The sequence below is a fragment of the Malus sylvestris genome, chromosome 11, assembly GCF_916048215.2.
Source record: "Malus sylvestris chromosome 11, drMalSylv7.2, whole genome shotgun sequence".
NCBI lineage: Eukaryota > Viridiplantae > Streptophyta > Magnoliopsida > Rosales > Rosaceae > Malus > Malus sylvestris.
The window spans coordinates 2385183-2399753 of record NC_062270.1 but is presented as its reverse complement, the minus strand read 5'-3'; the positions used below and the strand labels follow the sequence as shown (position 1 = coordinate 2399753).

Here is a 14571-nt window from a genome sequence, read left to right as displayed (position 1 = left end):
GACTCGATCTACTCCTTTGTAGATTGTACTGAGTGTGTCCCATACTTGCTTACTCGTTGTTGCTTCTGCAACCTTCTCGAATGTTGCATCTTCTAATCCTTGATAGAGAAGATACAACGCATTCTAGTCCTTCTTTCGTAAATCCTTGAGAGTGTTCATTTGATCTGCAATATATGTGGCTTCTTGCTCGGTAGTGGGTACAACATACCCACTACTGACAACTTCCCATAGCTCTTGTGATCTAAACAATGCTTTGAATTGGATGCACCATCTTTCATAATTTTCTTTCTTCAATGTGGGAACTTGGAGCTGCACTAAGTTGGATGCCATAACTGCTGCACCTGCCAGAATGGTATTATGGCTCTGATACCAATTGTTGGTATTGAGAAGTTTACTAACTCAATACCAAAATATATGGGTGATAAGTTTACAAGGTCTATCACACCTCTCACTTTGCACTCTCAATAAAATTGGACAAAGAAATAGAGAAAGGAGGGAAGCTACAAGCTTCGGCAAACAATGCACTTTGATATATTTAAAACAGTTTGCAAACACACTTCTGAAATGGAATGACAAATCAGAGACACTTCCTAAAGCCTTACGGGAGGCTTATTTATACAAGCAGAAAATGAAGGACCACTCAAGTGCTTTTAATAAAATAAACACAACAGCACACACAAACAGATCATATGAACTTTGGACAGTCTAGCACACATGTGCAGCTATCTTTCCAGCTTGCAATCAACATAGTTTCGGCTAGCACATCACATGGCAGCACACAGTTGCTGTCTTTCAACACACTTTCAGCTGGCACATGGAGGAAACTTTAGTCTTTGTAGTTGCAACAAATGTGAATACAACCTGTAAAGAAACTAACAGCTAGCAGCTACCATTTACAACCTGTTTTGATTTGAATTTCCAACAGGATTGTGGCACTTCTCGAATCCTTGGGGAAACTTTTGAACCAGTATGCAGAAAGTTTTGGATATCTTTTTAATCCATTATTGTAATCCGCATAGTTGATACCAAACCAAATAGTGTATTCTATTTCCCATTCAAAGTTGTCCAGTAATGACCATGCAAGGTATCGCTTCACTTTGGAACCATTTCTACACCAAAGTAAAAGCCGGAAAACTCAGAAACATTCAAGACAATGTAATTATTAAATAACCATAGTGAGAAAAAGCTAAGATATTTTGTAGTGTGCTGGAAACCTAGTCTAGTACACCAAGTGTCATAATAAATTTGGTTAGAAACTTGAAAAAAAAAGTTTAAATCAATTATACTATGACACTTGGTGTACTGAGTTGTGTTCCCGCCACATTGAAAATTTTCTTGAGAAGGCTAACGATATATAGTCTTAATTAATTTGTTAATAAACACTTACTTGATTGCAGCTTGAGTATAAAATATGTGGCGATAATAGTAGTCAACTCTATTAGTATCACTTAAGGCTTCCTCAAGTGATAATTGAGGATCATTGAACTCGGATATACCTACAATATAATGCATTATCACGCACATTTAGTATCCCATACTCTGCATGTTTCAATACAAAATTAAGATTTAACAGTGAAAATATAGGATACTCCCTGAATTGTTCTAGAAATTTTTCATAATTGTATTTCACACCATTAATGTGAAATCTTGATGATGCAATAATTAAGGCTTAAAAGTATTGGTTGCGTACCATTTTCAGTAATGTAAATGAGTGGATTATTATACTTTTCCTTTATGTAGAGTAATAGATCATGAACTACTTTTGGATAAACGTATAACCAATCTGAAGTAGACTGCAACACATACGAAACTAGTTAAGATCTTTCAGAGTTATGTTTCAATGTAGAAAACAATTATATATATAAAACACTAATGATTGGATGTGTACGGGTGGACCGATCGGGACTCCATTGAGCTCAGCTGCCACGAGAAAAATGAATATTAGAATCCAATTATATTGTAAGAACATATTTTTCAAAGTCGAAAAGCTTAATTTCAACTTGTGCTTACTTGTAAGTTTGACGTGAGGATCTGTTATGTAGCTTGCATATATGGAAGAATTATTAGTTACGTCATGGCTTGCATATCTAGCAGTATAATAATTTAATCCAAGAAAATCAAATGACCCATTTAGCACCATGGATTCTTCGTTGGTGAATACTGATAATGGTTTTCCAACAAGAGATCGCATGCTCTGTGGATAATGGCTCCATATACCTACACAAAAACATGGAAATTCCAATTCCTAAAACCTTTGGGCATATTTTCGATTTGCCTCCCTCCTCCTTCCTCCGAACTTGTATGAAGCTGCCAATTTTATTTATGAAATCTGACTTTTTATAAATAGACAACTTTCCCCCACTATTGGATTTTAAAATTTTTCATCCATCTAATTTTCCATCATTTTTGCCTTTATATAGTTATCATGATTTGTCCACGTGATCAAATGGATAGAAAATTAGATGAAATTTTTTAAAAATTCAAGAGAAATTTTGACAGCTCTATACAAAATCAGGAGCAAATTGACAAATACTTCTAAATTTAATTGAGTTTGTATATAAACTAAACAATATACTTACCAACCAAACATAAAATCCAAAGATCGTAATGCAGCATTTTTATCTTCTTTTGTCTCTGAAGCAGGAACAAACCAATGTTATCCCGATGACACCTTTTTGAAATGCCTACACAAGAACATGAATTCGATTATTAAGAGCCCGAAAAGGTACAACCTAATACCATTAACTTGTGTAGAATTCTCAATTAGGACCTAATATTAAGAAAAACAAAAAGAAACTAATAAATTAATACACCTGATATTTGTCCTTGTACACTTTTACAGCAGCTGCATGAGCAAGAAGGACATGGTGTGATGCCCAGTATGGTTCCATTGCCGAATTCCCGGCGAGGCAATTTAGATTTTGCTAATAAAAGCAACGTCCTGGTACATGAGACCCGATTGCATAACCATTATTTGTAAAGCTATATGGTTCATTCAACGTGATCCAGTACTTTACTCGATCACCAAATTCCTTATAACAAAGTTTTGCATAATCTCTAAAGTGATTGTTGTAGGTACACATTTAAAATGTATTAATATATACTAATATTTATTTAAAATGGTCGATCCACCATCAGAAACAAGTTTTGACCGACGAACTATAATTCGTCGGGCTAAAACTCTTTACTCGACGGAATACCTATGTTCCTCAGGCAAAAACAGTCAATGTTTGGATTTCTTCAGAACCTTTTGCTCGATGAAAACAATTCGGCGGACAAAGTTATGGTCGTCGGGTGAAGTTTTTGCACCAAAAGAAAAACTTGGCACGTAAATTTGTTCACTTACATAATACGAGGGCTTAAGAAACCACCATTTTTGTCTTCCAAAGCTTGAGGAAGATCCCAATGAAAGAGTGTCACAACCGGTTTTATACCTTTATGAAAGTTTGATTAAATTAATATTTCAATAGTGGATGTAACTGTTGTTATATATTAATTATTTGATAGGTAGTGCTACATACATCTCATTCATACATCAATTTGTGCACCAAATAATGTGGCATCACCGTATAAATTTTTATTATAATTATTAATCAAATTTCACCTTGAATTAAAGCACAAATTTAATCAATGCGACATCATTTGGTGCAATAATGCATGTTGCGTAGAATTAATTCCACCTGTGAGGACCTCTTTTATTAATTATAATCACCGTTAGATTATAGATTTTGTTTAGCTGCACTTTGTAAAACTAGAAACTTTATCGTGAACAATATGTCGCAATTGAGCTTTCTATATCAACACGTATAACAACATAAACACATTCCTTTTCGTCCTCCCTTTTAGCATCACACTTCAAATAAGCAGTACTTTGAATCACTTCATCCTGAAACTTTAAAAATATTATTTTTGTATATAAACAGCGCATCTGCTTTTCAATTGGAAATAATGTCTTCAACTTTGGTACTTCATTAACATCCACATAATCAGAAACCAACTCTTTATGTCTTTGGTGTCCAAGTGCCCTCTCAAATCGTGTAACAAAATCCCACAAAGAGTTACGTTTTGAAACATATTTATTGAAGAAAGAGTGTCCACTTTCAACTCTTTGACTACTTGACATTCCTGCAGAAAATATATGCATGCAAAATGTAGGGACTCATTGCTTACAGAGTTTGTACTTTGGTAGCAGCCATTCATGATTCTCCAATGTGCTATGTTGCATTAATGCATGCGTCCAACTTTCTTCATATTCTTCTATAGTTTCGGAACCGTATACACTAGTGCTAAATTGTGACATATAAACTGAAAGCATTGGGCCAAGCTTTTGTGGAAACTTATCCATTATATGCCAAATACAATACCGGTGGAATGCAAGAGGAAAAACTTGAGCAATGGCCTTTGATATTGCTTGATCTTGATCCGTAATTATCAATTGAGGTGGACTACTAGGCATAGCTTTCATCCATTACTCAAATAACCAAATAAATGACTCAGTTTTCTCATCACTTAAAAACCCACATCCAAATACAATTGTCTAATTGTGATGGTTAACCCCTACAAATGGAGCAAAGATCATACTATACTTATTTGTGTTGTAAGTCGTATCAAAAGCAACTACATCACCCAAAAAAAGTACGCTTTTCTTGCTGTGGAATCGACCCAAAAACAACGGCTCAACCTATTTTCCTCATCTCTATCAACTTCAAAATAAAGGATGGGTTCTTTTCCTTTTTGTGAATGAAAATATTCAAGAAACATGTCAGCATCATGTCCCTTGATTTCTTTCTACAAATTTCTTTCAACGTTTCTCAAATCTTTGTCAATACATCCAACATTTGTAATTCCACCTGCCTCATTTTCCATTATTCTAAATTGTTGACTTGTAGGTACATTTGCACTACTTAGTGTCTCCATGTAAAGCTTTTTTGCTTTCAAAACTTTTCCGTGTGAAGGTAGTAGGTGTACCTTTGTAGGTGTTGAAAGTACATGATTATGACACTCTTCAAAGTTACAAATAGACCACTTCTTCTTTGACTTGTAAAAATCATATGCTTCCATTATTGATCCAAATTCTTGGCCAACTATGGGATTACGTTCACCTGCAACTTGTTTGAGGTGGGGTCCCTGGGAAGATTGTTCTTCCATCATAAAGCAATCTGCAATTAAAATTAAGAAGAAAAAAATGAGGCTAAAGGTTGAACCACCACCACAAGGGCAAATGCAATATAATCAATTTTCTCACGCACTAAACGGTGAAAGGGCGGGAGCAAAGTAGTGGAGAGGGAGGATGAGCATGAATCCTATTTCTCTTTTCAAATTTTTCACAAACCAAACGAAAACCAAAACTAAAAGATACCACAGAAGTTTGAAGACAAAAATTGAGCAGTGAAACGGAAAGGAAAATTACCTCGGAGGCGATCCAGGGAGAAGATCTCGAACTCTTCAAACTTTCACTACTACAAAAGGGCCTTATAGTGTCATTATGTGGCGTCGGTTTAATATAATATAGTGGCGTATAAGACAGTTGCGACACTAACTGAACATGACGTCGGATTTACTGTTGCTTTTAAGCGTCATAAAATTCCTACGTCGATTTAAGAACATATATTTTAATAATTTTTAAATACAGCGTCGCTTTAAGAAAAACAGTGTCGCTTTTAAGCGACATAAAGTATGGGTGTCGCTTTAAAGCGACACAAATTATTGTTTTTAAATATTTTAAAGCTTGCGTCGGTTCTATAAAGCGACACAAATTATTTTTTTAAATATTTTAAAGCTTGCGTCGGTTCTATAAAGCGACACAAATTATTTTTTAAAATATTTTAAAGAAACTCATCACCCAAACCCACGACACGGATCACAACCCTTAACCGTCGATTGCGCCCAATCCACGGTCCTCGCGTTCCCCCCAAATCTCACGTAAAGAAACACAACCCACGTATCAAAGCTCCCAAACCTCTCTATATAAACCCCCTCCACTTGACCTCTCCTACACTGTAACTTACTCTCTCAATTCAAATATCCGATCCCAAATCAACCCCTAATTTCATTTCCGCAGCAATGAATGGACGCGGCAAGGGAGGCAAGGGGCTGGGCAAGGGAGGAGCCAAGAGGCACAGAAAGGTGCTGAGGGACAACATCCAGTAGGGCTCTCAAAGACCAGGTCGACGCTGCCTCTGCTCCTTCCTCAACCGCACAACAATGGTTTCACGACTTCAATGACTTGGAGGAGGAAAGCTCTGATCTTGAATATTCAGTGGACGCACTTCTTTTGCTACAGAAGTCTATGCTCGAAAAACAATGGAATCTTTCTTTCGAGAAAGAAGTATTTACGGATTCAACAATAAAAATAGCAACTAACAAGAGGATACCAGTCACTTGTTCTGGGGTATCTGCTCGCCACAGGAGAATGAGTAATAGGAGGAATGCTTTCAGCTTAAACCGTTATTGAAAGCATTTGAATATTTTATTTATGTAATTGTTATCTGAACCGACACATGGTTCTATATTATATAGTTTATTTTATTAGCTTACGTCGCTATAAACCGACACTAGTTTCTATATTATATAGTTTATTTTATTAGTTTACGTCGCTTTAAACCGACGTTAGAGTTAATGTCGCTTTAAACCGACGCTATGTAGTGTCGGATTAAGCGCACAAAGCGACACTGATAGCCTTTAGTGACGCTAGCATTAGTGTCGCTATGCCAATCCGACATTACATTGTTTAATGTCGGATTTGTGCCAAATTTCCGACAGAAATTGGGTTTCTTGTCGGATTTAGCTCCGCCGGTGATAGCTTATATTGTAGTAGTGTTTAGCAGTCATTTGTTCTTGAGCATGAATCGTATTTTTAATTTTGGCATGTTTTGATTTTGTTTAGGTGTAAAAGGAATATATAAACTTATTAGCTTTTGTACCGTTAGATTAATCCTATGGTTCTAATAAAAAAGATCCTCACAGGTCATTAAAAAGAGGACCTTAGGAGAGCATTCCTGTATTGTAATATATGATTCCTCTCGGGTTCACGCCGCCGCTTAACTTTCTATCTAATAATTAGTACAAAACAAGTAAATAAGCAAATAACTCAAATTTTTACACGCACAAAATAGAATTCAGTTTTTATGTACAATAATAATCATGATGATTGGTCTCAAGACTCCCAACCAAATACGATGAATTCGGTCACTTAATACTACATTTTAACGGTGTTTCTCACTTACAAGTGAGAAATTTTATGTTCAAATCTCGAAAATAACGAATTTCACTATCAATTTATTCCCCCATCCCCTTAGATATAACGATTTGTATAACAAAAAAATATGATGATTCAGTTGGATCAACTTATTTGGTAGCAGTCTGGACATGAGATAGAGAATCTATAAGCATCCAACCCCATATTCTTCATAATCTTGACATCTTCCTACATATAATTAATAACAGAAGAAAAAATAATTAAAAGAAAGAAGCTCAAAATGAAGGTTCTTGTCTTTCAGTTTCATGTGTTTCCATAAGCTTCAAAGTTCTGTGATTATTTAACCTTATAACAGTGATATTGATCAACAGCAACATCTCCATTGCTACCATCTACAATTCTTTCTGCATTTAACCATAAAAAAATTATATGAGAGAACTACACAATTTTCTTTGAAATGATTGAATTCAATTTCACCAGATGATAGTAGCTCAAGTTTATCCATAAGTTCAACTAATTGGAATTGATTAGAGAGACCTCGATGGATGTGCGTGTAGGGATCCCATATGCTTGGTCCTCTACCATCTTCTTTTGCAGCACCTTCGAAATGAAATATTTTCACACACACATAAGAGGTCGACACAACGAAGAGATCGATGCCGATAGTCATGCATACATGGATGCTAATTTAAACAAAAATAAACCCTAGTAGTTATACAAAGCCATAAATAAAGGGCAACCTCCGAAAGGGGTTGACCTGATAAAACGCTGAAGCTGTGCCAAATAGGAACCCTGGTTCAAAACTTCTTCTGCTGAGAAAGCCACAACATTAGTAACAGCAAGCATACGATCCAACATTGTAACTGCATCGCCATAGTTTTCTGGTACAAGTATCTTCAGGGTGTGATAGGAATCAAACACGAGACTTTGGGTGTAAGAGTTAACGCTTAAAACTAGTTCATCTACGTACAATGCCCTTACAATTGCATTACAAAAAAAAGAGGTTTTTTTTTTATCACAAATGGTCCTTGAGATTGATCAAACTCATCATTTTAATCCCTCACTTTCAAAATCAATCAAAGTCGTCCATGACATTCACTACCGCACATTAATTTCATTTCGTTAAGATTCCATCAACTACTCTTTTAGTTTGTATATGGGACCCACAAATCCAATGAAATGGTGACATGTGGATTACACAAAATAAGGGTTTTTATCGCAAATGGTGCCTAACATTAATCTAACTCCTCATTTTGATCTCTAAGTTTCAAAAATTGATAAATTTGGTCTCTAACTTTCAATACCGCACATTAATTTTATCCTTCTGTTAAAGTTTCATTAATATTTTTTGTCCCACTAATCCAATCATATGGCACCACATGGATTAACTATAAGAATTTTTTTTTGTTTTAAGATTTAAAACCAAAAGTAAAATAAGAAACTTAAAACCAAAACTAAAAGAAAAAAAAAGTCATCGTCGTCTTCATCATGGTATGCTCAAAAGGAAAGGGAAGGCACCATGACACTACTAAAGTACTTGGTCTCCTGAACTCACTCCTTATTTTCTCTAGTTGGTTATAATCCTAAATCCTAACAAATTTGGATTGAATTTTTTTCCAATTGGGGTTGTGGGATGTGAGAAGAATGTCAGTGCGGAATACTCTTCTTTTGGTTCACTCTTGAAAAAATAGTTTCTTATAGTTAATCCATGTTGAGCCATATAATTGGATTAGTGGGACCACATTAACAGAGGGAATAAATTGATGTGTGGTAGTGAAGGTCATGGATCAAATTTATCGATTTTTGAAACTCAGAGACCAAAATGAGGAGTTGGATCAATGTCAGGGACCATTGGTGATAAAAACCCTTATTTTGTGTAATCCACGTGTCACAATTTGATTGGATTTGTGGGTTTCACATACAAACTAACAGAATAGTTGACAGAATCTTAACGGAATGACCAAATTGATGTGAGGTAGTGAATGTTAGGGACAACATTGATTGATTTTGAAAGTGAGGAACCAAAATGATGTGTTTGGTCAATTTCAAAGACCAATTATGATTTTTTTTTTTAAAAAGGCCTAAGAGAAACAGTCAACTGGTACAAGAGAAGAGCCTGAAACCAGTTGTTGTATTTTTCTTTTTTCATTTTACAAATTCGAATTTTTGATAGAATTTTTTTTCGTTAACAGAGGTTGAAATAAAACAGTAGAATTTTGGGGGGAGAGAAGCAAGGCAAAGGCCAGGTATTCTAATTCATAATTTGTTTGATTTGAAACTCATTTTAATTTAGTCAATGGAAGGTTATCTGTGATAAATCATGTTTGATTTGAATATCATATACTATAAAGTAACAAGAACATCTTTCAATCCAATTTCAAGGCATATTGAACTTGAAAAGGGAAAAAAAGAAGGGAATTACACCCGTCGAACAAATAATTAAAACTAGGAACTTTAATTGTCCAACTAGGAATGGGAATGGGATGGTAAACTGGGTAGATGTCATAGATCCACAAGTTCATTCATTCATTTGAATAATTAATGGAACCATATTTCTTGAACAAAGAAAGAGAGAGAAATGAGCAACAGTTGAAGAGATATAAGTGTGAAAAAGACTATTCCACTATAAAAGGGTAATTTTGTAACTTACACTCTAGAGAAAAAAAAGGCAATGATGTCACTTTTCACATGCATTAACTTTTGTCTCTTCTTGAATGTTTAAAAAATGTTGTCTCAATATATAATTAAGTATTAAAAATATACTCTAAGTGTAATTTTTCCTTTCATCCCCACATAAAATTATAACCACAATTTTATTTCTAAAATAATTATAACCAAAACTTAATGTAAAGGGTTAATCTCGGTTTACTATCTTGAAATTTCTTGGTTTTCAACATTTAGTATATGAAGTTTTTTTATCCCATAATGGTACCTAAGAAAATCTCATACATCCGTTAAGATTGTTGTTAAGTCAACCGTTAATTGGTGATGTGGTGCCCAAGTGGACAATGAATGGAAGCCACATGTCATTATGGGCCCACGTGGATATTAAAAAAATTTAAAATAAGAAAATTAAAATTTAAAAAAATTAAAAAATTAGAAAAATAAAAAAAACAATTATGGGTTGTCCATCCCCACCCCCCTCAACCCCCTCCCTCCCTTCTCCCTCACTTATCTCCTCTGCACCCACCCTCCCCACACACCCACCCTCAATTATGAACGTTTAAAGTTTACCCAGTTTCTGACGAGTTTTCCAATTTTCCTGATGACCAGTCATCTTTTAGGCTATTTTTCGGCCATCTCCGACAACCATTGGGCTTCCAAATAGGTATAATCTTGTTCTACACTTTCCTATCTTCATTTTGATATATTATGAGTTGAATTTGATTAAGAAACGATTGAGTTACGAAGCTTTGAAAATTGCCTAAACTTCCAGCTAAAAGCTCCGGGACACTTAACGGAGTTTTTAACGGAATGACCAAAATAATGGATGGTGAAAAATCTCAAAGACAATTTCTATTGATTTTCTATCTAAGGGGTTATGCAAATCTCATATATCATTTTGGCTAAAAAGCCTTTACGGAAGGAGGGCATGGGATTGCTAAATAATTTCATTTCTCATGTTTAGTATGTTCATACTTGGGAAGGTTTCTTATGTAATGAATACAAAGGGGAAAATAAAACCCTTCATCCACTTTTGAGCAAACCTGAAGTTGGTGTACACCGAAGAGAAAATAAGGCAAACTCTTATCACACAAAATGGCTCCACAACTCTTATAATAAGTGAATGGCTCATAAGTAGGTGGGAGTAGACTAAGCTAATTTTTAGGTTTACAACTAATCTCACAATCGTTCTACTAACCAAACTCTAATTAAATTGCATTTCAAATTCTATTGGTTTTTGTTGATGCACAAAATCAGCGAGGACTTTGGTACAACATAAAGTGTTAAGTTTGTGACCTTTGCTCCGGTCACTAGTATGTACAAGTATGTAAATGGATAGAGACAGGGAAGCAAACACAAGATGTACGTGGTTCACCCAGACTGGCTACGTCTACGGAGTAAAAGAGTTCTCATTAATTGTGAAGGGTTTACACAAGTACATAGGTTAAAGCTCTCATTTTGTGAGTACTAGTGAATGATTTAGTACAAATGACATTAGGAAATATTGTGAGAGAATAATATCTATTTATAGAAGATAGTTTCTAGTTTCATTCTGACATTGACACGTGTCGTGTTGTGATTGGCTTCTGATGTTGACACGTGTCGTGCTATGATTGGCTTCTGATGTCGACATGTGTCGCGCTGTGATTGGCCTCCTGGTTGGAGGGAAACTCTTATGAGTCCTTGACAGTATAACGTTGACTAGTGTTCAGTAATTTAGGGATTGGTCAAGTATTGTACAAACAATTTTAAACTCTCCAAGACATATTTACATATGGTATTAGAATATGAAGGAACGATGGATTAGAAGGAATGATGAAGTAAATGAACTGGGTTCTTATCTATCCCCAACAAATTAGAATTTCACGGCGAAAAGTCCAAGTCTTTGGGAAGGTGTAGTGGTTTTTGCGCTAGTTCATTTGCTTTTCGTTCCATGGGTTTTGGTAAATTGCGAAACTTTCAACATGGGTTGTTCTGGAACAATGAGCTTAGGTCATTGATGAATGGAAACAGTGGAGTTTGGTTAAAGGGATTGAATAGTTGTTGTAAATCTAGACATGGGTTCTGTTGTTACAATAAAATGGAGCCATTTATGAATGCAAATAGCGCGAATAAGCAGGTCCATTTGGGGAAGAAAGGAGACACTAAGTTGAGGTCTTTGAGGAGGAGATTTTCTTTGAGATTGCGCCCGAGGTTGCGGTGGTTAGCTATGAGAGTGAAAAGAGTTACAATTCAGTCAGTGTTGAATGGTGTTGGGACTTTCTTGCGAAAGAACATGAGAAGAGTGACACTTGTTTCTTTGGTTTCTGTGATATTGGGGCTCTGCTATTTGTTTCTGAAGTTAACCGCTGTGCCCTCTCCGAAAATGGTTCCATATTCAGAATTGATAACAAGCCTTCAAAATGAGTCTGTTACAAAAGTTCTACTTGAAGAGGGGTCTCGTCGGATATATTATAACACAAATTCTCGCGTTGATGGGGGTACTCAATTGTCTGAGGGAGAATTGCCAAGCATTGAAGGTGAGAATGTGGCCGATAAAGTCACAAGTAATGATGGTTCTCGATCTAGTCAAGCACTGAATAGGAATGTTTTGAGAAAATTATCACCGACTCAAGCTTCTACGCTTGGCTGGCAGTATTCGACCAGAAAAGTAGATCATGATGAGAAATTTTTACTTAGTTTGATGAGAGAGAAAGGAATTACATATAGCTCGGCTCCTCAATCAGTTTTGATGTCAATGAGGACTACTTTGATAACTATAATATCTCTGTGGATTCCTTTGATGCCATTGATGTGGCTTCTTTATCGTCAACTTTCTGCTGCTAATAGCCCAGCTAGAAAGCGGCGACCTGATAAGCAGTTGGTTGGATTTGAAGATGTTGAGGGAGTTGATGCTGCGAAATTGGAGCTTATGGAGGTACACATCTCTTCTCTAGAATACATTAGATATGTTGCATGCTTTATTTCTATGCATCGACACTTTTTTTGCATTGAACTCCGCCTATGTCTTACATGGCCGGTCCCAAGCCCGGATAAAGGAGGAGGGGGAGAGCGTCAGGTAGTCGACAGCCGGCACTCCATGATCACGTCGAATCCTTATGAAAATGAATCCAGAACAAAATCGCGCTAAAGCTAGGGCGTCACCCGTAAGTGGCGCGCTGTGTGGCCTGAGCACAGTGATAAGTGAGCAAGGGTCGCTGTATCTCCATCGGCACCCGGATGCAGTGTTAAATGAGCAAGGGGGCCATAGAAACTTCTTTTCGAACGACTCCACTCAAAGTTGTTTGGGAGCATATGCTCCTATCAACTTTACCCGGGACACACAAAAGAAGTACTTTGATCCTATTAGACGGGGGAGGGTGAAGAAGCTAGGACAGAAGGGTAGAGTTCAAGAGAGCAAAATGCGTTTAGGAACGTGGAATATAGGAACCTTAACGGGAAAATCTATGGAAGTAGTGGAAGTTATGGTGAGGAGAAGGATAAATATTATGTGCCTACAAGAAACTAAGTGGGTTGGTAGTAAGGCAAAGGATCTAGAAAACTCAGGGTTTAAACTTTGGTATTCGGGCACAAATAGAACGAGAAACGGTGTTGGCATCATCGTGGACAAGACCTTGGTACAAGATGTTGTAGATGTCAAGAGGGTAGGAGATAGAATCATGGCAATCAAGATTGTAATAGGACAAGAACTTATCAATGTGATTAGTGCGTACGCACCTCAAGTAGGGTTGGATACGAGTTCGAAGGAGAAATTTTGGGAAGATCTTGGAGACTTGGTGCAAGGAATTGCTCAGACGGAGAAGTTATTTATAGGAGGAGATTTAAATGGACACGTGGGCAGGGAGACAGGCAACTATGGAGGTTTTCATGGTGGCCATGGTTTTGGGGAGAGAAACGAGGATGGGGAAGCTATCTTGGATTTTGCAATGACATATGATCTCTTCTTAGCCAACACCTTCTTTAAGAAGAGAGAAGAACATGTGATCACCTACAAGAGTGGGTCGTCAAAAACACAAATAGATTTTCTCCTAATGAGGAAAGGGGATCGTATAACTTGTAAGGATTGCAAAGTTATACCAGGAGAGAGCGTGGCTAATCAACATCGCTTGTTGGTGATGGATGTACATATCAAAAGAGTAAGACAAAAGAACAAGACTTGGAAGTGCCCAAGGACTAGATGGTGGAATCTAAAAGAAGAAAAACAAGCCATTTTCAAAGAGAAGGTAATCACCCAATGTGTATGGGATAGAGAGGGGGAAGCTAGCCAAATGTGGGATTCCATGGCTAGTTGTATCCGAAAAGTAGCAAAAGAGGTATTAGGAGAGTCCAAGGGCTTTGCCCCACACCAAAAGGAATCTTGGTGGTGGAATGAGGAGGTACAAACAAAGGTGAAGGCTAAGAAGGAATGTTGTAAAGCCTTATACAAGGAGAGGACTGATGAAAATGGTGAAAGGTATAGAAAAGCGAAGCAAGAGGCGAAGAAAGCTGTCAGAGAAGCTAAGTTAGCGGCTTACGACGATATGTATAAACGACTAGATACCAAAGAAGGAGAGTTGGATATCTATAAACTATCTAGAGTAAGGGAAAAGAAGACAAGGGACCTAAACCAAGTGAGGTGCATCAAGGATGATGATGGAAAGGTTCTTGCTACAGAGAACGCGGTTAAAGACAGATGGAGAGGTTATTTTCATAATCTTTTCAATGAAGGA

General features: G+C 36.6%; 1 protein-coding gene and 1 pseudogene across 1 annotated transcript; one reads left to right on the top strand and one right to left on the bottom strand.

Annotated features, from left to right (window-relative positions):
* Positions 1 to 886: 886 nt before the first annotated feature.
* On the bottom strand, positions 887 to 8024 carry LOC126589230 (beta-glucosidase 12-like; annotated as a pseudogene).
* Positions 8025 to 11690: 3666 nt separating this feature from the next.
* LOC126589229 (probable inactive ATP-dependent zinc metalloprotease FTSHI 3, chloroplastic) lies at positions 11691 to 13095 on the top strand (the record flags this gene model as incomplete). The annotated part of the gene is made up of 1 exon (XM_050254459.1): positions 11691 to 13095. A coding segment is annotated over one exon (1302 nt), but the record flags the coding sequence as incomplete, so codon positions are not given.
* Positions 13096 to 14571: the final 1476 nt, after the last annotated feature.